Source organism: Pantherophis guttatus, chromosome 1, assembly GCF_059756535.1.
Source record: "Pantherophis guttatus breed Tessera chromosome 1, ASM5975653v1, whole genome shotgun sequence".
NCBI classification, from domain to species: Eukaryota; Metazoa; Chordata; class Lepidosauria; order Squamata; family Colubridae; genus Pantherophis; species Pantherophis guttatus.
In genome coordinates, this window is record NC_142063.1 from 226,079,091 (window position 1) to 226,105,292 (window position 26,202).

The 26,202-nt window shown below is 38.2% G+C and overlaps 1 protein-coding gene and 1 long non-coding RNA gene across 5 annotated transcripts in view; one reads left to right on the top strand and one right to left on the bottom strand.

The window, feature by feature from the left end:
- Positions 1–26,202, bottom strand: part of EYS (EGF-like photoreceptor maintenance factor) — a 765,120-nt gene that overhangs the window by 542,069 nt on the left and 196,849 nt on the right. Inside the window, exon 17 of the mRNA XM_087882471.1 lies at positions 19,183–19,304. Coding sequence (XP_087738597.1) covers positions 19,183–19,304 — 122 coding nt within the window. The remainder of the gene's footprint in view (positions 1–19,182; positions 19,305–26,202) is intronic.
- The window catches only part of LOC117676871 (uncharacterized), a 192,384-nt gene that overhangs the window by 61,916 nt on the left and 104,266 nt on the right, over positions 1–26,202 (top strand). The window lies entirely within an intron of this gene.

The window sequence follows — 26,202 nt, forward strand, 5'->3', positions numbered from 1 at the left end:
ATCATCTTGATTTCAAATATTCTTTTACAAAAGTTACATTAAATAATCAATTAGATATTTTATTTTATACTAGTGATTATTTAGCTATTATTCTTCTTAAATAATTTTATAATTCTTTTTTTAACATTTTATGTTTAAGAACCAATATTACAGGTTGATGGTTTATCTACTTGTCTTTCTAGCAAAATGCCCAGATAGCTTGAACATTTGGATATTTTTGCATGACATTGGTGTCACTCAGAGTATTATCAAGAGGATTTTACTACTTAATTATTCACACTCAGGACATATTGAAACAAATACTGGCTTTCAGTTTTGCTGTTCACTTTTTGCACATGTGTGCACATGCTTATACCTCAAAGTACCATAACTCATTTTCAGATATTACAAGCACCAACGAAACCTGGGTAGTGACAATTTGGTACTCTTTTCACACCTCCTGGCACTTTTCCTCTTGAATGCCATCATTTCAGTCAGTTCAGTTTTCAGAACCATCCCTTAGTCATCTTAGAAATCACACTGCCATCTTTCCATATAGGATATAAGTTGATTTTTTTAAAAAAGAAAAGAAATACATTCCTCTCTAATGGTCTGCTTTAAGCAGGCCTCATGTTACATATGTCTGTTCAGATAAATACAGGGGACAAAATGTTTGTGAACATTTATCTACTGTATCTTCCACATTGGAGAGAGAGAGAAACAGACAGACATACAGAGAGGGGCAGTGAGTAAGAGAAAGTAAGAGAGTAAAACCTGTTTTACAGAATGAGTGAACTTTAGATGCACCAAATTTGGGTCATGATTTCACCCCTAAGAGGTGAAGTTTGTGATTTTCAAAGTAGTCCAGAGACAAGTATATTTTATGCAAACATCAGTGTTACTTCTTCTGTTGTCATCCTAGCAATCTAAGACTTGGGTGTTTGTAGTTATAGCGCCTACAGTAATTTAATGACAGCTTCAAAAACTTGAAAGATGAACAAAAAAAAAAAAAGAAAGAAAAGAAAAAATGAAAAAAAGTAAATTTGACCATAAAACAAAAAATAGACTTACTCAAGCCTTTGAGACTCCTGCTAGAATGGAGTGGTATATAATATTAGACTCAGAAGAATTAATTGTATACATCTGTCAAGTTTATGCCATAAAGAAAGAAGCCATGTCAGATATTTGTAAAGCAAAAAGGCAGCTGAAGAAATATATTATTGTACTCTGATGTAAAAGTTAGTACAGACCACTTGGGGAAATAATAATAAAAAATGGTGCAGGAACATCACCTGAAACTGTGATGAGCACTTACAGTATGGGAAGTAATCATACAGAAGCAGCGCATTAGGAAGACTTAAATCAAATTGGACACTGATAACTTAAGTGAAGTTTTTTCTTCATGTTCTGCATATAAAATTAAGTGTCTTCTTGTATAAAGGTTTTTTTTTGTGGTTAAAAATATTCAACTTTTATATTTAGTGGACAAACAACCTTTCCTTCTAAATGGTGCATTAGATTGAAATTTATTGCATATGTACATTTGTGTAGGGCATTCCTACACAAATGTATATATGCAATAAATACATTTGTAACGGGGTGAACTCCCATTACTTGTCCCAGCTTCTGCCAACCTAGCAGTTCAAAAGCACGTAAAGAATGCAAGTAGAAAAATGGGGATCACCTTTGGTGGGAAGGAAACAGCATTCTGTGTGCTTTTGGTGTTTAGTCATGCTGGCCACATGACCATGGAGACATCTTCAGACAGCGCTGGCTCTTCGGCATAGAAACGGAGATGAGCACCGCTCCTAGAGTCGGGAATGACTAGCACATATGTGCGAGGAGAACCTTTACCTTTACCTTTTAGGGCATTCCTGGTTAACATATATACTGAACTGTACATGCACAGCATCTAAGTGATAACCTATGTAACATTTGTGGCTTCTTTTAGGAAGGACTAATACAGGTTTAATAACAGAGGTCAGAATCTAAAAGAAGATGGAATCGTAAAAGAATAATAATTAGTTTGGATATAATCTATTTGTCTAACATTAAAAAATCTGTTCAGACATTTTATGAGGCTGAAACAAAGTTTCTCAAAGTTCATTTCTGTGTTATCTGGGGACTTTTTATGGAGACATTTGGGGTTCTTTTTCTTTTTTAGTCCAAACTGAGTTCTTTGTTCATGAATATCATCTTCATGGGACTGCCTTTAAAGACCATTTGGAAACTGCATACAGGTGCTATATGCCAAGAATCCATTGCATTTGGATGCCAATCAATTTCTGATTACAATTTAAAATGTGAATTTATACATAGTCCTGTATAGTGTGATGCCAAAGCACCTTCAGGATTGCTTCCCTCAACTACAATCTATCCTTCTGATATAAACAACTCAGGAAAACTGTCAACAGTTTACTGAATTGAAATCAAGAGATGTTTCTCCATTACGGCCTCTTTTTTCAGGAAGGAGGATTTCTTTCCCAAGGAGGAAAGAGGCAAAGAAGCTTGGACTCTTTAGCATGCAGGAAAAGTGTGAAGGTGCCCCCCCCCCCAGCTCTTTGCGGGGTATATCTAATAGTTATGCCCATTCACTAAAGGGGCAAAGAAGCAAATACAAAGAGGATGGCCCCAATGCGACACATACCTTAATGGAAGAGGAAAACAAACCAAAGATTAACCTTAAGACATGTGCTCAAATCAACCAAATAATCAATCTGGATTTTGAAGGACCTTTAGAGTATTGAGGCTTTGATCAGTGTATCTGATATGACATTTACCTCGATTTCTCAGCGAATAGTAAAAGGTCATAAGGAGCACAAATAAGCTGCTGAACACAAAATATTTAGAATAATCCATTTCTCTGGACTAGGACACCCAAGCCTTTTAGTCTGCCTTCAAATCTCCAGACCTGATAGAGCTTCAAAGAAAGCATAGTGTTGCTGAAAAGCAACAGGTGTCTTTTGCTTCCTTACTTTCCGAATCTTTCATTTAGAACTGACACTATTAGATCTTCACCATGAAACATCAATGAGCAAATACATGCTATCTATTTTAAAAGCAAACTTTATAGTGTATACAAGGTGCACTAATATTTTCTCCCTGAGCACCACTTTCATTAGAACTTTTTATGAGAATGAACTCTATCTTGATGAGAAAAAATGAGATTGAAAGAAATTCCAACAGAAACTCACAAACTAGGACAGACTTGCAAGATGCTGGTTTCTGATCCTAGCATAGGTGAACATCCAGACAACTTATTCCCTTAAAATCCTTCCTCTTGCACTAGTTAGGATCAAACTACTCAGTGGTGGGTTTCAAATTTTTTTACTACAGTTCTGTGGGTGTGGCTTGGTGGGCATGGAATGGCTTTGTGGGCGTGGCTTGGTGAGTGTGGGAGGGGAAGGATACTGTAAAATCTCCATTCCCACCCCACTCCAGGGGAAGGATACTATAAAATCCACATTTCCTCCTGATCAGCTGGGACTCAGGAGGCAGAGAATAGATGGGGGTAGGGGCAGTCAGAGGTGGTATTTACCAGTTCTCTGAACTACTCAAAATTTCCGCTACCGCTTCTCCAGAACTGGTCAGAACCTTCTGAAACCCACCTCTGAAACTACTATAAGACTTGAAGGAATCTTACAAGTCTTACGGGGATATGGCCATAAATAGTTTGGTTTACCTTAGGTTCAGGAGCGTTCCCACGCGCAAATTTTTACCACAGCCCGCATATGATATTTGTTGTGATACTCCTTAAGAATCCCAAGTGGAATTGAAAACATTAAAAATCATATATATATATATATATATATATATATATATATATATATATATATATATATATATATGTGTGTGTGTGTGTGTGTGTGTGTGTGTGTGTGTGTGTGTGTGTGTGTTTTCTGAGGTTTTCGCGGGTGTTTGTATGTAGGTCTTTGGTTATTCGGGTTTTCTCCCACGTAAAATTGGAGGTTTCTTGGCAACGTTTCGACAAAGTCTCATTCGTCATCTTCAGGCTGGTGTTCTCGGCTTTGTGCTTCTAGGAGCAATGTGTGTGATCGCAGCTGTTTCTTTCTTTTAACTGCCAGTGGGGGTGTGAACTGATTGGGTGGGAGCTTGGCTGTGTTCTGATTGGACACAACCAAGCCCCCACCTAAACAGAACACACACCCATCCAATCAGAGCACAGCCAACCCCCCATCCAATCAGAGCACAGCCAAACCCCCAACCAATCAGAATACACCTCTGCCCAATCAGAACACAGCCAAGCTCCCACCCAATCAGTTCACACCCCCACTGGCAGTTAAAAGGAAGAAACAGCTGCGATCACACACATTGCTCCTAGAAGCACAAAGCCGAGAACACCAGCCTGAAGATGACGAATGAGACTTCGTCGAAACGTTGCCAAGAAACCTCCAATTTTACGTGGGAGAAAACCCAAATAACCAAAGACCTACATATATATATATATATATATATATATATATATATATATATATATATATATATATATATATGCAATGTATAAAGAGAGGATGAAGGAAATACTTTAAAATATGTTTTTTTATAAAATAATGTCACCAGGTTACTACATAGAAAATGTATATACACATTTTCAATTATTTAGTTTGACGGCAAAAGTCTCCTTCATTGAATTCTGTAATAAACAAATTAAAAGATTAGATAATTTCAGAAAGCATAGAAGAGATGATTCTGCTGTAATACAGTTACAAAATTGGATTGTAACTGCAGTCAGGAAGTTCCAGAAAGAACTTACACTTTGTATATATCCTAGAGACTTCAAGTCAATAAAATAATTAATGTTGAAGGATGCTGATTTTTTTACTCTAATTTTAGCTTCTGTGTCTTGAACCCAAGTAGCTTGTCATATTTCTCTCTCCAAAATTATTTGCATTCACCTGAAGTAAACACCTAGAATTATCTAGCCACTTCCATATACATATTATCCAATTATAATAGGAAAAAAGATTATTATTGTTCAAATAAAAAAGATGCATAAATTAAATTGTATTCTGTGCTTCCAAAAGCAGAAGAGGTAACCTGGTTCACTATTTATTTCATAATTCATGGACAACAATTTTTCAATTCTTTTCCCCATATTTTGTTTAAGAAACACAATTTAAAGAATATTCCAATAACTGGCCATATTTAAATTCAGTTGTATTTTTATTAGATTGCTCAGTGATACTCAGAAATTGTTCTGACCTTACCTATGATTATTTCTTTAATTTGCATTTCTTTTTTACTTTCTAGCTATGTATCTTTACTGTTGCAATTAAGATCACACCTACTAAATAGAAAAAAAACTAGCTGCTCTATCATACTTTGTTTAGCTTTAGGCATATATACATTTTTTTTCTTTGTTTCTGTTACAGGTACAATTGCTGAAATGGACTGTGGCATATAAAGACATATAAAAATAACAACACCCCTTCATTATATTTATGTTGCATTCAATTTTGGAACTACCACAATCATACCAGTAATATCAGAAACATCAGCAAGAAATTCACAAGATGGGTCATCTACCAATAAATTACTTCTAAATGATTCAAGCTCTGAACTTGTCATTTTTGCTGGGCATGAATATGATGTGCTTCATTACTTGTTCACTCCCACTGCCTACATTTTTTTTTAGATGGTTACACAGGATAGGTTTCGTTAATCATAAGCAACAAGATTTATAGAACTCCCTATCAAGTTCAAGGGCATCATAGAAGTTTTTAAGAAGAGATGGAGGATTTTAAGAAGAGAGTAGACAACCTTTTGTCTGTTACAGGGTTTCCTGCTTGAGCAGGGGGTTGGACTAGAAGACCTCCAAAGTCCCTTTCAACTCTGTTATTCTGTTATTTCTGTTATTTTCTCCTTTCTCAGAATGCAGGTTAGTTCTATATTTGTTATAGAAATATACAAAATCTAAAGACTTCTTGTAATCCTGTAAAACTTTTTTGCTATTACTTAAACAGGTCTCCCTGCTTTATCCTAAACTACGATAAATTGCCTTCTGTTTCTAAATTGAACTAACACATTTTAGCAGGGGAGTTAGCAGTTAATATGTATTTCAGGCTATCCCGATCTTTTAGGATCATTGTGCATATATGGAATTATAAAAGCATGTTGCAGACATTTTCATGAAATAACTGCCAAAGCAGTGGTGAAATCCTACCGGTTTGCACCGGTTCAGGCGAACCTGTAGTGAAAAAAGTTACTGGTTTGGCGAACCAGTAGTAAAAAAAAGCTACCGATTGGTCTGAACCAGTATTTCCGATGATCAGCTGTGCCAGGTGGTTTAAAATAGCTAGAAAGCAGGAAATCCTGCTTTCTAGTGAATCTAAATCATGCGGCACAGCTGTTCCCCCCCTTGCTGTTCTACTTACTTTCCCAAGATTTTTTTTTTCTGTGTGCAGCGCACATCTGGCGCGTACAGCACATGCATGCACATGCAGAATACATTTGGTGCACAGTGCGCATGCACGCACAGAATCCATTTGGCATGCACCGTGCATGCACGGGCAGCAAACTGGTGGCAAATTGGGAAGGATTTCACCACTGTGTCAAAGGGTGGGGGTGGGTGGGTGGGGAAACAGCCTCTTAAAAATGGCTACTGAACATCTATTGAGGTTTCAGGTGTATATTCCACCTTAGTAATCATCACTTCTGGAATCTATCTGGTCAATAATCTAGGGGAAAAAAGAACCTTAGTCAAAAACTTTTCCTAAAATTATTTTTATTCATCAAAGTCCAGCAGCTTTTGTGAACTGCATTAGTGCATGAATCTGCTTGGTTCTGCATTTTCAAGAGGACACTTGAATGGCACTTTGATGCTTGAATCATTACAATTCCATGTAATTAAGAATGTGTATGGTTACATAAAAGACTAATAAGCTGTTCATTTTTAAGACAGAAATCTCCCTTTAATTCCTGGCAAAATAACAACAACAACAAAAAAAAACCTAGCATGGGAAATAATGCTACCTAGTGTTCCTTCGCTCTATGTGGACTTCAGGAGGGCAGGCCAGTTCTGAAATAAGAAATACGCAGTTCTAGGATTAGTCATTAGTAGGCCTTATTTGCTTCCACATTGTTATTTCCTTAACATAAAACCCCTAAATTAGAAAATGTAAGATATGATACAAATTGTATTTCTTTTGTGATTCCAAGATATATCCTCCCCATTAAGTCTAGCAATGAAAACAGCTATCATGTTAAAACCTATAAATTATATTTTATTATCCACCAAACCATTTCAGTTTAGGATACAGCCTTTGTGTATGAAGAATGCTCCTTAAATAGAGTTCTATATTTTGCACGTAATACTTAAACTGAATTGGACTCAGGAATGTCCTTATGTTAAGTATACCTAAAATCTCATAAATTACTGGCCCTTAATTATTCTGTCTGTGCCTTTATATTGGAGCTGTATAGAGTGGTGGGTTCCTCCCGGTTCGGTCCGGTTCGGCCGAGCTGGTAGCAGTAACGATATGACGTCACCGAACCGGTTCTCCCCCCCCGCCGTCCCACCCCCCGCCCACATTATTCTTACCTTTTATTTGGTCCCACCCCCAATCTATTGCTGCCTCCTGAGTCCCAGCTGATGATTAGAGGGGGAAAAAAAACTGTTTAAACTCTTGCCGCAGGGCTTCAAAGGGCCGTCCTACAGCTGATCAGTGTTAAAAGCAAACAAATGAATTGGGTCGTAAGTACGAGGACTGGTCGTAAGTGTGAGGACCTTCCAGAAATGACTCTGACCAGCTAGCCATGCCCACCTAGTCACATGACATCCAAGCCACACCCACAAAATAAGCCACACCCACAGAACCGGTAGTAAAAAAATTTAGAACCCACCCCTGAGCTGTATATTAGATAAGCAGAACATGGTCTGCTGGGGAATATGTCTAAATCTTAGCTGAGAAAGTATAGTCAGAAATAGCATAGCAAAAGAGCAGAAATAACCCTCCCTATTTTTTATGTGTAATTTGATGTATGAGATACTGCATTTTAAGAATACAAGAAAGTTTCAAGGCTCCCATGTGATTTTGCTGTTATTTCCTCCGTTATTCTATCATCCTTTAGATTGTGATGTGCAGTTTATGCAATTTCTTTTCCCATTTATTGCAGTTTACTATAAAATAAAATATCATAGCTATAACTAATAAATCAGAAAAAACATTATTTTGGATGTCACAGAAAATGTGTTCCAATGTTAGTCTTAAGAGTCTGCAAATCCCTATCCTTCAGTTTAGATGGAAGAACCAACTCTTCAAAAGCTATGCTTGCTAAAAATGAACTACGTTAAATAAATTTTAGCTTAAATTGCAATTGTTAAAGCATGTTTGGTGGCTAAAATCAAACACAATTTGTTTATTTAGGGCAATCATTCAGTGGATTTCTCTTCTTTTTATTCATTTTGATGTTTTGATATTTTTTTATTCCACCTTCCCAGTGAGTTTACTGGTTTTTATTTAGGGAAATTTTTAAACATATTTCTGATTGTTAGTTGTTCAAAGCTTTCAGTGAAGAATGCCATGTAAATATAATAAACAAACAATTATTCAACATCTCAACTCTTGATCTATAAGTAGCAGGACTTCATCTATCAGAATAGCTGCTGGAAAATCAACTCAGCCAAGACTGGAAGCTCCCCAAAATTCCTCAGTGGTTTTGCTAATTTTTTCATTTTCCATAGGGTTGAAAAAGAGATAAATGGATCAGCTCTTCTGGAAAGTAGAATAAGGAAAAAAATTGACATCAAGTTCAAATGAAGTAACAACATCCTGTTGTGGTTCAAGATATTACCAAGAAAGAAAGAAAAAGAGAGAGAGGGAGAGAGAGGGAGGGAGGGAGGGAGGGAGGGAGGGGAAAGAAAGAAAGAAAGAAAGAAAGAAGAAAGAAAGAAAGAAAGAAAGAAAGAAAGAAAGAAAGAAAGAAAGAAAGAAAGAAAGAAAGAAAGAAAGAAAGAGAAAGAAAAAAAGAAAGAAATTGAAGTCTAACCGCACGGGTTCATTAGATTTTAGAAGAGCCAGTTTCAAGGAGATTGGAGTACTATTAAGTTGAATCATTTGAACAGAATTTCTCAAGATCAATAGGAAGGTTGAGAATGTCTCAGAAATACTGGAAGTACACTTGTACATCTTTCTAATAGGTAAAAAAAAAAGAGCTTAGAAAAGGGGAATACATAAGACATAGAAGACTAATAGTAGCTAATATCTGCAGAAGAGAAGTTTAAAAGGCTAAAGTGCAAAATGAATTTAGGTTTGCCAGACAACTAAAAATACCAAAAAAAAAAAAAAAAGCCCCTTTTAATTATATAAAAGTGGAAAAAGAAAATGAAAAGGGTAGTCTACTGCTAGGAGAACTGGATAGGTAGTAGTAGATAACAGGGAGATAGTAGAGATTCTTCACTCCTACTTTTTTCAGTTTTCTGCCAAACAACAATTGTGTTCAAATGCATATAAGCAAAATGCTTGACAAAAGGAGGAAGCAGCACTCAAAGTAAGTAAAAAGAAATAAGCGAACATGTGGATACTATAAACAAGTTTAAGTGTCTAAAATCAGATTTATTACATCCAGGAAAGAACTTATGGATACCACTTTGAAGTTACTTTCCCCTAATCTTTGAGAAATTATGGAGGACATTCATAGTTCCAAAGGACAGAAAAGTGTTTTGTCTTCAAGAATGGGAAAAGGGAACTTAGGTAACTATCAACATCAACTGTTTGATGTTGATATCTATTATGGATTTTTCCAGTTCCAAGCCTGAAAAAGTAAACCTAATTGATGCTCAACCTGTAGTTACTGACTGAAGATGCTGAGTGATCATCTCTGACTGGAGTTCGTCCCAGGTCAAGTGGCTATTGATTTCTAACTCAAAGATTCTCATATTGGGTATGTGATAATCCTAAAACCATACCATCTGCTAAAGAGGGCTGAACAGTGGAAATCTATATGATTCCTCAGGAGGAGAGTGCAAGAATTCCTTTAATAAAGTATAAACAGAAAGTCCTGCTATAAAAATATTCTTTTGATTACTTCGCTTTCTTGGAAACAATTCTCCTGGTTACTGATTTGCATTCCTGTCTGCTTTGGACTGACTTCCGTGGCTTTCTTTAGCATTAGACTTACAATTTGTTTCTTTAACAACCCAGTTTTCCTGCCTTGAAGTATTTCCAGACCACAATTATTATTATGAAAGTAAGGACTGTGTCCTGTTCTAAACATAACTCTGGTTGATTTACAGTTCTTAGAGGATCTTATCTTTCAGCATCTAATATGAGTAATTTATGATAATTTATCACAGACTTTATCTGTATTTTTTTCTGCCTGCTTTCAACAACACCACTGTAGCAAACTATGCTGACCCAAACTCTAGAGTAGTGATGGCGAACCTTTTTGCTGTTGCGTGCCAAAAGCAGGGCGAGAACGGGGAGGTTGTGCACATGTGTGCCCACACCCATAATTCAATGTGCCCCATCCCCCCACGCATGTGCGTGCGACCCTTCAACGCTCCCCATGTTTTTGGCACGTGATGGCCTAGTGCGCCCAATAGGCCCGTTTTTCGCCCTCCCCAGACTCCAGAGGCTTTCTTGGAGCTGGGCAGGGCAAAAACAGCCTTCTCCACCCACCCAGAAGGCCCAAAAATCAGCTGGCCGGCACGCCGGACCTGAACTAGGGCAATGCTCGCGTGCCCACCGATATGGCACCTGTGGCAGACGTGCCATAGATTCGCTATCACAACTCTAGAGTATATCATTAAGCAGTTGGTTTGTGTTTCATTTAGAAAGACTGGATTGCTTGACAGAAACCAATGTGGGTATATAAAGAATAGATCTCTCAAAACCAACCTGATTATTTATTTTCATACAGGGATCAATTCAGTTTACAGAAATGTAGCCGACATACAGTATCATGATTTCAGCAAAACAGTTGACATTGAATTCCTTGGTGTTCTAATACAGAATATGACAAAATGAACTATTATACCAAACAACTCTGTGCCCATGGCTCTAAGTCAAATTGTAAGGAATTGTTGAGTGGCATCCAAAGCTCCATTCTAAAATGGGTACTTTTCAACAAATTTATTGAATGGGGGCTTAGAAAAGATGGTTATCAAATTTATGGATGACAAAAACATCTTAGCAGACATTATCAAGATTCAGGACAATTTTGATAAGTTAGAACTATGGATAGAAATCAATAGGATGAATTACAGCAGTGAGAAATGCAGAATTCTACCTTTGGACAAGAAAATTCAAAAGCATGAATATACACTTGAGTGTCTGATTAGAGAAAGGACAATAACTATATTTATTAGTGACTGGAAATCTCATAGGGATCTTTTGCTGAAAAAAAAAAAAGAAAAAATGAACTTGTGATTTCTGGATTTAATGATTAGAAAGATTAGACTGTAGAAAGAAGAAAATTATGTCCTGCAGGAAATGTATATGTAATTTCTATATATACATGTAGAGTGAGGTGGGGGTCCCATACTGGGTAGTAGCACATATGAAAAGGATCTGGGTATCTTGGTAAATCTCATGTTGAATGTGGGACCTTTTTGATGCAGCTGCAAAACAAAGCAAAAAAACAAAAACAAAAAAACAAAAAAACCAAGCAAAGCCAAAAGTAGTTCTAGGTTGCATCAATAGAAGCATACTGTCAACACAAGAAAAGTCATTTCTTCCTTCTATTGCACTGGTTGCAATGAACTCTGAATATGATTTCATTTCTGGCACTGAAATTTAGGAAGGATGTTTGACAAACTGGAGCATTTTCAGAGGGTAATATAGAAAGTGATAAAAGAGCTGGGAGGGAAAAAAAACATATGAAAAACAGTTGGAAGTGTTTGATATATTTAGTCGGCAGAAGAGAAGCATGTCTTCTAGTGAATAATAATAGATGTCTTTAGGCATCTGGAGAAAGGTCTTGTAGAAGATAAGGCAAAATTCTTTAGAGCTGTTCAAAAACATAATAGAGGTAGTTCTTAACTTATTAGCACAACTGAGACCAACATTTCCACTGCTAAGCAAGGCAATTGTTAAGTGAATTTTGCCCGATTTTATAACCTTTCTTGCCACAGTTGTTAAGTGAATCACTGTAGTTGTTCAGTTAGTAACATGGTTGTTAAGTGAATCCAGCTTCCCCATTGACTTTGCTGGTCAAAAGGTCTCAAAAGTTGATCACATGAGCCCGAGATCCTGCAATGATCATAAATATGAGTCAGTTGCCAAGCATCTGAATTTTGATCAAGTGGCCATTGGGGATGCTGAAACGGTCGTATACAAAATTGTCAGTAGCCATTTTTTTCAGTGACTAATGTCATTAAACAATGTTTAATGAGGACTACCTGTATAAGTATTTTGGAATCATTCTATACTTTGGAAAAAAAACCCTGTAGTAATGATGATTTAACCCTTATCCTAAATGTTACTAATGGCAACATTAACAAGTGCACTAAACTCAATTCCTATCTACAAATTTAAAAAAGAGTACTTAATAAAATTTTATATGAATGTATGATGCTAAATTTTGCCAGCTTTTTTGCATATGCTGATTTTGAAGTAAAAATAAATACATGAAGTTATGTATACACCAAAGAAACTCCATCTTATTAATTTTGTAAAAATAAACAAAAGTAAGCAAGCATTATTTGATCAGAAACCAACTGGAGATGTACAAACAACTTATTCTCCATGAAATCTAACACTTTTTATGTTACCATTTCTTTCTCTCTCTGTCTCTCACTCTGTCTCTATGCGTATGTGTGCAATTTAATTATATTTACAGAAGAGTTTGTGGTGTTTTTTTTCCCTTTTACTTGTCTTTCTGAGAAACAATGATCCAGTGGGGATTTTATTGATTTTGCTAACTATGTCACAGTCCATTTAAAACAAAATGACATATGGTTTTGACAGGGGAAAATGATTAATTGCTATAGAAAGAGAACAGATAGACTTGAATGATGGTGACAAAACAACAACAAAAATCCTCTTAGGAGATAGGAAGAAAACAAATATAAAATATGGTGCTGTAAATGGAAGTGATTTCTGCTTTTTATGACAGTTGTAGAAGGAAGCAATTCTTTAGTCTTCTTTGTGTACAAATGGATTCTCATGAGAACATTTCTCCCCAGAGAAGGAATAGATAACATCAGGATGCACTATTTTATGATACATGAAAGTGCTAGTCAAATCTGCTTTTAGGTAAAGTTTTCATTACCAGATCCTACCTGCTGATACTTTGTACCTTGCACCTTGTATGTATTACTTATGGGTAGTTTTGCACAGTGGGAATTGTACAGCTGTAGCAATGTAGGAGAAACAGTGGAAATAAAAAGGTAAAAAGGTAAAGGTTCCCCTCCCACATATGTGCTAGTTGTTCCTGACTCTAGGGGGCGGTGCTCATCTCTGTTCCAAAGTCAAAGAGCCAGCGCTGTCCGACGACGTCTCTGTGGTCATGTGGCCGGCATGACTAAATGCCAAAGGCGCACGGAACGCTGTTACCTTCCCACCAAAGGTGGACTCTATTTTTCTACTTGCATTTTTTATGCCCTTTCAAACTGCTAGGTTGGCAGAAGCTAGGACAAGTAACGGGAGCTCACCCCATTATGAGGCACTAGGGATTTGAACCATTGAACTGCTGACCTGTCAATCGACAAGCTCAGCGTCTTAGCCACTGAGCCACCATATGCATAAAAAGGGATTGTTTTTTTTCCTGGACAATAACTGAATCTACTGGCCAATGAGGATATAATAAAAGTGTCCTTCCCTATTCTCCTCTGCAGCATTAATTTAAAATTCTTATAACAGCAATGAAATAGTTGCACCTGAGAAGTCTGACAGTCTCTTTTTATGCCTAACTTTTGTAAAGTTAAAAAAGCATTACCATTACCACACTACAAAGCATCCCATACATAACTAGGGAACCTAAACAAAAAATGTCTCTACAAAAATAAGTTTTCTAGATCCATCAAACTACCATCTAGAAAATGTTCACAGTTGAAATTTTCTCCCTGCCTCCCCTCCCTTTTGGTATTTCCAGAATCACCTTAGTTTTTTCCAAGTACTCATTACCATACCTCAGCTTAAAATAAAAAAAGGATGAAAAACAGTACATTTGCTGGAAATTCTCACTGGATCCAAATACCAGGAGGGTCTCTTTATTAACTCCTCTTTTTATTAGTTTTAGATTCAAGTTAGTTACTGCCATAGTTATGCTTGAGTTAAATATTTGAAACTGTTCTTTCAATAGGGGGAGTCCAGAAAGATAGCATCTGTTGTTAAGAGGTCTCTTTAAAACCTCTTTTTAATTTAATCTTTAGCTATCTGTTTTGCTTTTTCTTCCTCCATTTTACTTTATTTCCCACTTTTTTTATTATTCTTCTGCTGGAGACCTGTACGTTTACTTTTTTAAAACTGGAGATCAGTATTTTTATAATTTCTGCTGTGGGGAAAAGGAAGAAGAGGTAAGGCTCGCGTTCTGTTTCTTAGTCTTCACTCAAGCAAACTAAACAGCTCAAAATTAACAAATTCCTAAAATCTTGTGGTAAGTACTTACTTTTGGTAAGTAACCAAATGTTTCCTACTTTTCCAGGTAGCCTCTCAAAATAGAAATGGCTCCCTAGAATGGGATCTCCAATTGATAGAGTGCTCTCAACTTTTAGATCTTTCTGTCCTTTCAATATTTATTTTGAGGATTTGCTATGGTATTCTCTGGTTCAGTTTTAAAGAGATATCAAGACTTGTATACCCATTCATATTTACTCCTCAGTGGCTCCCGAGGATGTGGACAGGGTACTGGGTAGGATTAGTGCCGCCACATGTTTATTGGACCCGTGTCCCTCCTGGTTGGTACTGGCCTCCCGGGAGGTTACACGAGGCTGGCTCCAGGGGATTATAACTGTTTCTCTGAGTGAGGGTGCCTTTCCCGCCGCCTTGAAAGAGGCGGTGGTGAGGCCCCTCCTCAAGAAGCCTTCCCTGGACCCGGCTGAATTAGCTAACTACCGTCCGGTCTCCAACCTTCATTTTGTGGCGAAGGTTGTTGAGAGTGTGGTGGCACGACAACTGCCCGGGCACCTGGATGAAGCTATCTATCTAGACCCGTGCCAGTTGGGCTTCAGGCAGGGGCACAGCACAGAAACGGCATTGGTCGTGTTGGTGGATGATCTCTGGAGGGCTCGGGACAGGGGTTGCTCCTCTGTCCTAGTCCTATTAGATCTCTCAGCGGCTTTTAATACCATCGACCATGGTATCATGCTGCGGCGGTTAAGAGGGTTAGGAATAGGGGGCACCGTTCTGCGGTGGTTCTCCTCCTTCCTCTCCGACCGCTCGCAGTTCGTGTTGGCAGGGGGGCAGAGGTCGACCTCGAGGCATCTCGCATGGGGAGTGCCACAAGGGTCGGTCCTCTCGCCCCTTCTGTTCAACATTTATGTGAAGCCACTGGGTGAGATCATCCGTGGTTTTGGGGTGATGATACTCAGCTGTACATCTCCACCCCAGACCACCCCAACGATGCCCTTGATGTGATGTCTCGCTGCCTGGAGGCCGTGCGGGTCTGGATGGGGAGGAACAGGCTCAGACTCAACCCGTCCAAGACCGAGTGGCTGTGGCTGCCGGCGTCCCGATATAGTCAGCAGGTGCCATCGCTGACTATTGGGGGTGAATCTTTGCCCCCCACAGAGAGGGCTCACAATCTGGGTGTCCTCCTGGATGCACGGCTGTCTTTAGAAGAGCATATGACGGCCGTGGCCAGGGGGGCCTTTTATCAGGTTCGCCTGATCCGCCAGTTGCAGCCCTTTCTGGACTGGGACGCCTTGCGCACGGTCACTCATGCCCTTGTCACCTCCCGGCTGGACTATTGTAATGCTCTCTACATGGGGCTCCCCTTGAAGAGCACTCGGAGGCTCCAACTGGTCCAGAATGCGGCCGCGCGGGTGGTTATGGGCGCAACTCGTTGTGCCCACATGACACCCCTCCTGCGCGAGCTGCACTGGCTCCCAGTGGTCTTCCGGGTGCGATTCAAGGTGTTGGTTACCACCTTTAAAGCGCTCCATGGCATAGGACCCGGGTACCTTCGAGACCGTCTTCTGCCACCAATAGCCTCCCACCGACCAGTCCGCTCCCACAGAGAGGATCTCCTCAGGGTGCCATCAGCCAAGTTATGTCGGCTGGCGACACCCAGGGGGAGGGCCTTCTCTGTGGGAGCCCCAGCCCTGTGGAATGAACTGCCCCCGGAAATACGCAAGATCTCTGACCTCCGGGTGTTTCGTTGTGCATTGAAGACCCTGTTGTTCCGCCAGGCCGGGCTATCAACTTAATAATTTTAAATTGGGGTATTTTAAATTTTTGGGGTTTTAAATCGGCCAAATCTATTTAATTATTTTAATTTTTAATTATTGTTGTGTCTTGTGTTTTTAAATTGGCTGTACACCGCCCTGAGTCCTTCGGGAGAAGGGCGGTATAGAAATAAAATTATTATTATTATTATTATTATTATTATTATTATTATTATTATTATTATTATTGATGTCCAGTTATGGATAAAAAGAAGCTACATGAGCAAGAGTTAAAGGCAGTAGTGGGTTTCACAATTTTTTACTACTGATTCTGTAGGTGTGGCTTGGTGGGCATGGCTTGGGCATGGCAAGGGAAGGATATTGTAAAATCCCCATTTCCTCCCGATCAGCTGGGACTTGGGAGGCAGAGAATAGATGGGGGTGGGGCCAGTCAGAATTTTTACTACCGGTTCTCCAAACTACTCAAAATTTTCGCTACCAGTTCTCCAGAACTAGTCAGAACCTGCTGAAACCCACTTCTGGTTAAAGATAAATTAGATATTATCAATGTGTTTAACTAGCTATTCTAGGAGTCTCTTTCATGTGAGATGAGCAGCTATACAAATATGATAAAGAAATAAATGTTCATTTTCTCAAATCTGACATTATCCAGATGAGTTGGATTTTAAGTGCCATAATTATCAGCCCAGTTGACAACTGGAAATTACAGAAGTAATTTTAGAACATCAGGCTGGGTAACAATCCTTGAACTTGACCCTAAATTTGGTGGAAACTTCCTGTTTCCACCAAATCACACTGTAACACAGATCTGCAATCTACTATGACAAATATACATGAGATGCAATCAACGTTTTTGGTCTGGTGCAGTTCTCAAAGGCTTGAATAAACAAGAGATTTAGCAAGAAGATTTAGTAAAAAAAAGCTATAATGTATAGTTGCCAGATTATCACTGGTTTAAGGTATTAGAAATTATAGAAACTGTCCTAATAAATACTAGTAAGATTTTTCTTTAGCTTTAAACTTAGGTAACCAGAAATTAAGGAGTCCTCTGCTTTGGGACATGACCCTGTTCTACTTATTTCCAAGGTAGATCGATACAATTGCATTCCTTTTATAATATAATAGGAAACATAAGGGTTATTGATTTCATATATTGCAAGTTGTGTCAGGGGTTGTAGGAAACAGTGCTGTCACATATAAAGTGCAAATCAAACACAAATATTTATGGAAGGTGGTCCTGTGGGAGGGGTGAAATGTAAAATTTGTTACTACTGGTTCTGTGGGCATGGCTTGGTGGTGGTGGTGGGGTAATGTGACTGGGTGGGCGTGGCCAACTTTTTTTTTTTTTTTTTTACTTTTCAAAGCATTTTTTCTAATGCTTTGAAAAGCCTCTGCCGATCAGGCAATTCAGCTGGGATTGTCAGAGAGGCTTTTTAAGACTTTCTCAGGCAACTCAGCTGGGATCATCAGAGACACTTTTTAAAAATGCCTCTCTGCTGATCAGGCAACTCAGCTGGGATCGGCAGAGAGGCTTCTTAAAAAATGCTTTGAAAAGCCTCTCTGCCGATCAGGCAACACAAAGCATTTTTTTTAACCACCTCTTTGGCAAAGAGGTTGCAGAAAAAAAATGCTTTGAAAAGCCTCTGACGATCCCAGCTGAGCCGCGCGATCATCAGAGGCTTTTTTTTTTTTACTTTTAAAAGCATTTTTTCATCGGAAGAGGTTGTAGAAAAAATGCTTTGAAAAGTAAAAAAAACAAGCCTCTGATGATCATGCAGCTCAGCTGGACATGGGGGAGGGGGCGCAGGGATTTTTGCTACCGGTTCTCCGAACCACCCGGCACCATCGCTACCGGATTGGGTGATCTGGTCCAAACTGGGAGCATTTCACCCCTGTCCTGTGGTCCCCATGATTTATTATCAAGGAGCTGCTTAAATAGAACTAAATAAACCATGATTTGGGGACTTGGTTAAGATGGATTTTATTACTACCAGCTTGATCATAAAAGAATTATCATTCATTCCACTTTGATTCAGAAGGAACGACACTACTTTATCTTCAGAACATCTTTAATAGATAGCTATAATTCACTACAGTACACCATTTAATTTAAAATGATCCAGTATCAATAGCTCTTCAGTTTTTCACTATTTTATGTCATATGTATATTCATAGAATTAATTATATTTAAAAATGTCTTATAGATGAATAAGGGCTTAGAATAACCAAAAAAAAAAAAATCATCACAGATTCTGTTTGTATTTATTTTGTGGATGTTTTTGCTGCTTTAATATTTTTTTAAAATTGTTTTAACATTTTAGAATTGTAAGCTGTCCAGAGTCATTTGGTTGAATTGGACAGCTATAGAAATTAAATAAATAAATGCAAAAGAGTTTCTTCCTGTTGCTGAAACATACATAAAAAAGGTAAAGGTTCCCCTCGCACATATGTGCTAATCATTTCCGACTCTAGGGGGTGGTGCTCATTTCCGTTTCAAAGCCGAAGAACCAGCGCTGTCCGAAGACATCTCCGTGGTCATGTGGTCAACATGACTAAATGCCAAAGGTGCATGGAATGCTGTTACCTTCCCACCAAAGGTGGTCCCTATTTTTCTACTTGCATTTTTACATGCTTTTGAACTGCTAGGTTGGCAGAAGCTGGGACAAGTAACAGGAGCTCACCCCAGTACATGGCACTAGGGATTCAAACCGCTGAACTGCCGACCTTTCGATTGACAAGCTCAGCATCTTAGCCACTAAGCTATCGCATCCCTGAAACATACATAGGCAGGGACATTGTCATAGTTGGATGAATACTCTTCACTGCATCTATATATGCAAAGGCCACCATTATAATCCACTTTCCAAAACAGCAAATTTGAAATACATACTAACCAGATGAAGATCCATGCAGGTCGAATTGTGTTTGCATTCATTAATGATGCAATCATCAATGTCTTGGTCACATATTTGTCCAGCATATCCAGGGTTGCAAAAGCAGTAGAAGCCATCAATAACTGCAACAAATATTTTTAAAATGTTAGCTTTGTTTGTACAAAGGATCATAATAAAATACCTAAATATGCCAATAATAGTAATGAGAATCGTCTTAAAAATGCACATTCAATTTAAAATGCAGAAGAGAAAAGAGCCCAATTTGTAAGACACTGTCTTCTGTAAGCCATAATTAAAATGAAAATGAGATTTGGAATCCACTGCCAGGATTCCTGATGAGTAGCATCTACATTAAGCATTCATTTAACTATTGATCTGATTTCAGCTGAAAAAAAGGATAAACCTATCCCTTTTTTTTCCCCTATCCAGATTGCAGCCATTAGAAGGCGTAGCCATTTGGAGATGCTTGAGAAATTCAATCTCTGCAATCTGATTCACTGATCTGATTCATATCTTCCAGGCTAATGTACAGATCATGACCTTATCCTTCAGATTTCACACTTTCCAATTTTGCAATGCAGTACTCAGTTCAAAACATACAAAATACATGTCAAAGATGCATAAGTATAGAAAAGATCTTTAGACAATGTTTGTAAGACAATGAGTTCAAAAACACATACCAAAAGTATCATTCTCCCATGAATTCGTTTAAGAAATAAATGAATGTATAAAAGTGAGGGATTATGTTTGTGAAAGAACACATTCCTAGTCATAACTGTGCATTTATGCTATTCCAAATCCATCCCTTTCTTTCTCTCATATAAATGAACAACTCTTAATTCTATTGAGAAGAATTGGCAATAATAGACAGGCATCTCCACCCTCAACAGAGACTACATGGAAGAGAGAGTACACAGATATTCTCTATCACCATAATAATCATGGGTGAGGAAATTTGTTTGCCAAGAAATAACTTTATATGAAGTAGCAATGACCACATAAACCTACACTGGACTTGTGTTTTGTAGGTATTTACCTATGGATGTACGTCCATTATGTTTTTTTAAGTATAAATTATGCAGTTAGATACATGTTCTAAATATGTCTTGATACTTTTTTGTAGCTAAAAATCCAAATGTTCTGGTCGGCGTTTTAGTATAGTTTTAGTATCAAATTCAGTTTAATATTGAAATGAGCAAAATTGAACTCCTCTGATCAACCTTGTATATGTAACTTTCTACATGATTTCCATCTATAGACAATGATTTAGGAAACATTATCCCTGCCTTTCCAAATCATAAGGAAGTCAGAGAGTAGATGAAAAGGAATAGGTTTGGATCAAAACAGCTGGATTGCATTTGTCATTTAAACATTATAGGTTCACATACAGTTTTAAGATAGTGGGAGAGCTAGATAGATCATTACATGACTTTACATGATTTACAGGTACATGATTACATCAGGGATGGGTTCTAAAATATTTTACTACTGGTTCTGTGGGCATGGCTTATTTTGTGGGTGTGGCTTGATGGGCATGTGACAGTGGGCGTGGCTTGATGGGCATGTGACTGGGTAGGCGTGGTTAATTCAATGTCACTCACGTCAAGGGGAGTCATAGTTTTTTGACCACGCCCCTTGTTCCTTCCTCTTATGCCCAGTTTCGACTCAGTTGGCCTGAGAGAAACATCTCTAGCAGATCTGGTTTTCAGCCATTGTCTGTTCGATTATCTCAGAATCACTGTGAGTTTTTTGATCAAACAATTCTTTAGGATTGAGCAGAGGTACTGGTCTACCAGGCTTTTAACTGCTTGCAGAGTTGTACTGGTCTACACATTTGTTTTTGGAGTGCACTGGTCTACCACCACGCTGCCTTTTACCGCTGATCAGTTGTAGGGTGGCCCTTTGAAGTGCCGCGGCATGAGTTTGAACAGTTTTTTGCTGCTCTGCCACCACCAAGAGCATCGGAAACCGCTTTCAGGCAGCTTGGCCTCAATTGCCAATCTACCACCACCGAGTGGTTTACAAGGAGCGGATCGGTTCTAGCCGACCAGTTGGGAGGCTTCTTGGCTTCTCAATTTAAAGCTACGGTGTCTTGATTTTTCCCCCCTCTTCTTTGTCAAGTGAGCCTGATTTTTTTCCTTCTAGCCAATCAGCTGGGATTTGGGAGGCAGAAAATAGATTGGGGGGTGGGGCCAGGCAGAGGTGGTATTTACCGGTTCTCCAAACTACTCAAAATTTCCACTACCAGTTCGCAAGAACCGGGGATAACCGGTAGCAACCCACCCCTGGATTACATGACTTAATTCCTCACAAACTGCAGCTGCAAAGATCATTTTTTCCATGAAGATTTTATCTTCTACAGCCATCCAACCAACTCTGGACCAAATAAGAGTAATGAGGACAGGCTTTGCATGATTTCAATGATGGTCATGAAGCTATATAGCTAGGAGGGAGACAGCCAATGTCTATCATGTGCAGTGATATGAGCTGAAAGTCCTCATAAACATTTTTAAAATTATTTTGTTGTTGTTGTTGTTGTTGTTGTTGTAACTTTAAAAGTCCATCCCCTCCTTCTGTGTCTTTCCCAAATGGGAAAAATGGATGTTTTGCATCTGTTATTTTCAAAAATGCAGTAATTAGAAAAAGAAGCGTTTACTTTTCTGGTGGGTTAGTTTTCAGACTGTATCTCTATTTTAAAAGGAAAGTGTTCAAGAACTGAAGTTTGACAGGCTTGATCAGCTTCTTTCATGTGTAACCATGTCTCATTCTCACCCTCCTAAGGTACCAATCAGTTCTCCCTACTTCTCGTTATTAGTGATGTAATGAGAAAAGGATCTTTGGAGACTTGCATCTATACAAGAGGCTTGGTGACAGCAACAACTGCAGTTCTTGCTGGAATAGATTTATTATAGCCTCACACAGGTCCCCGAGTTCTTCATTATTTCTAAGATTTATCATGTAATTTATGCTGCCATTCAGTCTTTGCACATTTAACTGCTATTACTTTCATTAAATGCTCTGAGCCCTTTGTTCCAGTGATAAACTCCCTCTGTGTGTCTCTCTGTGTGTCTGTGTAAAAATCCCTGGAAGAGATACTTGGATTCTTCTGAATTCATTGATTTAATGTACGTGATTATAAACAGAGCACACACTCTCTTTTAAGTTGAAAATCAAAATTATTAATTTTAACAGTGCTTCCAATCTTAAACACAGAAAATTCCAAGAGGTGACACTGAATATTTTTTGCCAAAAAATATCCACTTCTTTGAAAATTAACACAAGAGTATGTTTGTATAGGTAAAAGGCAATCTATATACAGTAGTTTAAAAATACTCATAGAGGACTGCAGGTATATTCAGTCTTTACACAACTAAAAGTTTCAGATATCATGATCTTTAATTGGATGAAATAGTGCTTCATAGGATAGCTAAGGTACCTCAAATGGCATCTAAAGTCCAGGACCTATGACTCCTGAGGGAATGAAATTTGGGGAAGTTGTGGCTACTTCAGGATGTTGCTGTGGTCATGTGATAGTAGTCATTCTGAACATCCCATGAGAGTTTCCCAGCCAGTCTCACAATCCCTTGCTCCTTCCCCCTCCCATTCCAAGGAATTGGCTTATCATGTGATTCTTAAATAAGCAGCAAATTTAATGTACATGAAGAAAGGCCTGGATGTTTTTTTATTGTAAGTTGGGCTGAAAGTCACTGCAGCTATTGTGGCTGCAGATGGAGAGGACTGTACCTTAGTCCTTGCCCATCCTGTTTCATTTTTCAAACTGCTTCCTATTTTGAAACTGAGCATCTCCTCAGCCACTAGAGAAGAGGTAGAGTAGTACCAAACTAGCCCTCAGAAGGTCATATGATCCTATTGAGCCTTGATAGTACAATGGTCTAAGGCACCCTGTTATTAAGCTGGTTATTAAGACCAGCTATCTGCAATTACTGCAGGTTCGAATCTCGCCAAGGCTCAAGGTTGACTCAGCCTTCCATCCTTTCTAAGGTAGGTAAATTGAGGACCCAGTTGTGGGGGCAATAAGCTGACTTTGTATAAATATACAAAAGAATGAAGGCTATTGCTGAGCACATTGTAAGCCGCCCTAAGTCTCCGGAGAAGGGTGTCATATAAATCAAATTTAAAAAATTTAAATTTTTTTTTAAAAAAATTGTAAAACTGTCTCCCATAGTTTTCTACAACTCACTGGAAAAGCCAGCGAGGATTCTAAACTCTCTGAGATGTGAACAGCAATGGACAATATTGTGGTAAAAAAAATAAATAAATGAGATTAAATTAAATAAATTATTAAACTAAAACAATTGTCAACATAATTATGCCATGTGGAAAGAAAAAGGGAATATCATGGTCAAGAGACACCAAAGATTGTCAGGATATAGCAAGGAGGCAGAGAGATGAAGAAATAGAGAATGAAAAGGCTGCATGTCTCCAGAATGACAAGGCATGGTACACAATGAAGATAAAAAATAGAAAGGGAAGACCAATTCAAGAATATCTGGCAAACACAATAAGAGTTCCTTCAACAACAAAACCTCAACAAAGAAAGAGCAAAGCAAGGTACCCAACTTTACAGTGTAATATTTCTGCTGATGTTGGTCCCGTGGCCAAAGGCTGCCCTCACTGTTCTGCTTTCCTATTCTCTGGAAAAACCACAAATTTCTGCAAATGAATGGAAAGATCAGGATAGGCAGTGTGATGAAATGTACAGCTGGAGAAGAAGTTGTGTGTGTGTGGGGGGGGGACATCTCGACACTCACACTGCAGCTTCCCAGAGAGGAGGCAGCACATTCCAGCCAGAGGACCAAAATAAGAGATTGCAAAATCTTAACTGAATGGGGGAAGAAAGAAAAGGCTCAGAGTAACCCTAGTCTAGAATCTCCAAGGGCATATACCTTAGGTTAGAAGGTTGTAGCTTTAGTCTGATGAGATTCTATCTCTTAGGTGTAAGGAAATAAAAAAAATGGTCTTGAATGGATTTCACTGTGTCATTTTTGGGTTTAAGACTGACAGACTATTTGCAGCCTCTACCTATTGAGCTCATCAATTTATATAGCCATGATGAACCTATTGAAAATGAATTCAGGAAGAACATCAAACGATGTAACTGCCCTTTCCAAATGACATCCTTTTGTGCCAAAGAAATCATTCCAATGAGAAACAGATGGAATTCTTCTGTAATTGTTTAAGGACAAATCCATCATTACATTGGACATTTAATGCTCCAACCATCAAGCCAAATTTATTCAAATTCACTTCATGGATCCTCAAGACAGCATAGAATTGACAACTGGTATATTCCACAAAGATGAAATTCAATATGTGATTGTTCAATAATTGGAGAAACTTCTATGACAATGAAACGTGTACATTTTGTCTCTTTGACATGGAAAAGAACAAATTTTAGACATGTCAAAAACTTCTATTGTCATTGATCTTGAGATAGCATTTGAACATGAGAGAAGACTTAATACATAAATTGGCAATAAAGACATTGTTATTATATCAAACAACACCAAAACTGAACCAACATCATGACACATTTTGTTGAAAAAAACATGGAGGTGGTTTGCAAGTAATTTCAGAATCCCATCACTCCTATAACAATTTTTAATACATATTTAATACATACTTTTCTTCTGTTTTGGAGATGAGGCTGGCATCATCAAATAATAAACAACAAGAAACTAATGGCAATACATTACTATAAATATTGCATAATGAACCATGGGAATCAACCTAATAACCTTCTAAGAGGAGAATGTCTATTATACCAACAATACGTGGTTGACATGGCTGCCAAAACAAGAGGCTGAGTTACATCCAAATGAATCAAGCAACCTTGATATCAACAACATATAGAGGCCTGACCGATGTGTTGGATGATGATGATGATGATTTAAGAAATGTTGAAAGGTGCAACATCCTCTCTTCAACATTTATTGGTGGACCAAGATATGTGATAAAATGATGTCAAGATGTCATGATGTACTGTATATATGGAAGTATGTCAGTGCTTCATTTATCATTACAATGACATGCAATCCAAACTGGCCAGATATATGACAGCAGCCAAATGATCCGCTAAATTTAATCACAAGAGTGTTCAACTTGACAAGAAAGTTGTTCATCAAGTATCTTACTGGAATATATGATCTCTTTGGTAAGTGTATCGCTTATGTGCTAAGTGTGAAATATCAAAAATGAGGCCTGCCTCATTTTCACTATCTGCTGTGGCTTGATGAAGGATCCAAGCCAAGACCAGGAGATTGTGATACTGTATCATATAAGCTGAAATATCAGACCCAAATGAAGATCCAGAGCTGCACACATGGATATTGAAGCACATTATCCATGGTCCATATTGCAGCAGAAACTTGGCATATTGGGGAAATTGTATATGCAGTAAATGGTACCCAAAGCCATTTAATGAACATACAAGGTTTGGCAATGATTCATATCCTATCTATAGGAGACAATCTTCAGAAATCAGAGGATTTAAAGAACATCAAGCAGGATGACAGAGTTGAACTAATTTCTCAGTGGCTGGTACCTAGACAGCCAACTATTGAAGGTGCTCAGTTGTCATCTCAATGTAGAAATATGCTCATCCAACAAATCCATGATCAAATATACCATGAAAGGGAGTGAGTAGGCAATTTTTGCACTGAACAGAGAAGATGAAATCACACAGTACTTGACAGATAATTGAAGCTGTTGCACAAAACTTTATGAGAGGGATCCAGCTATTGTTCTCCTTCAAGTGCACCTTCCACAACAGCATTAAGTATTCTTTTGAGATAATACTGATGTGCAACCGAAGAATCACTTTAGCAGAATTCATTCATCTGTGCAAACACAGTCCATTTGCAAAAACACTGTTCTATGTGGATATTCCAAGATTCTACAGTTGGACTAATAATAAGAGGTGGGAAAGAAAGAAAATTGGGAACAGAGTGCATGAATTAGTTGTCTGTAATTTTTGAAGCCAATGTTCCGGACCGAATG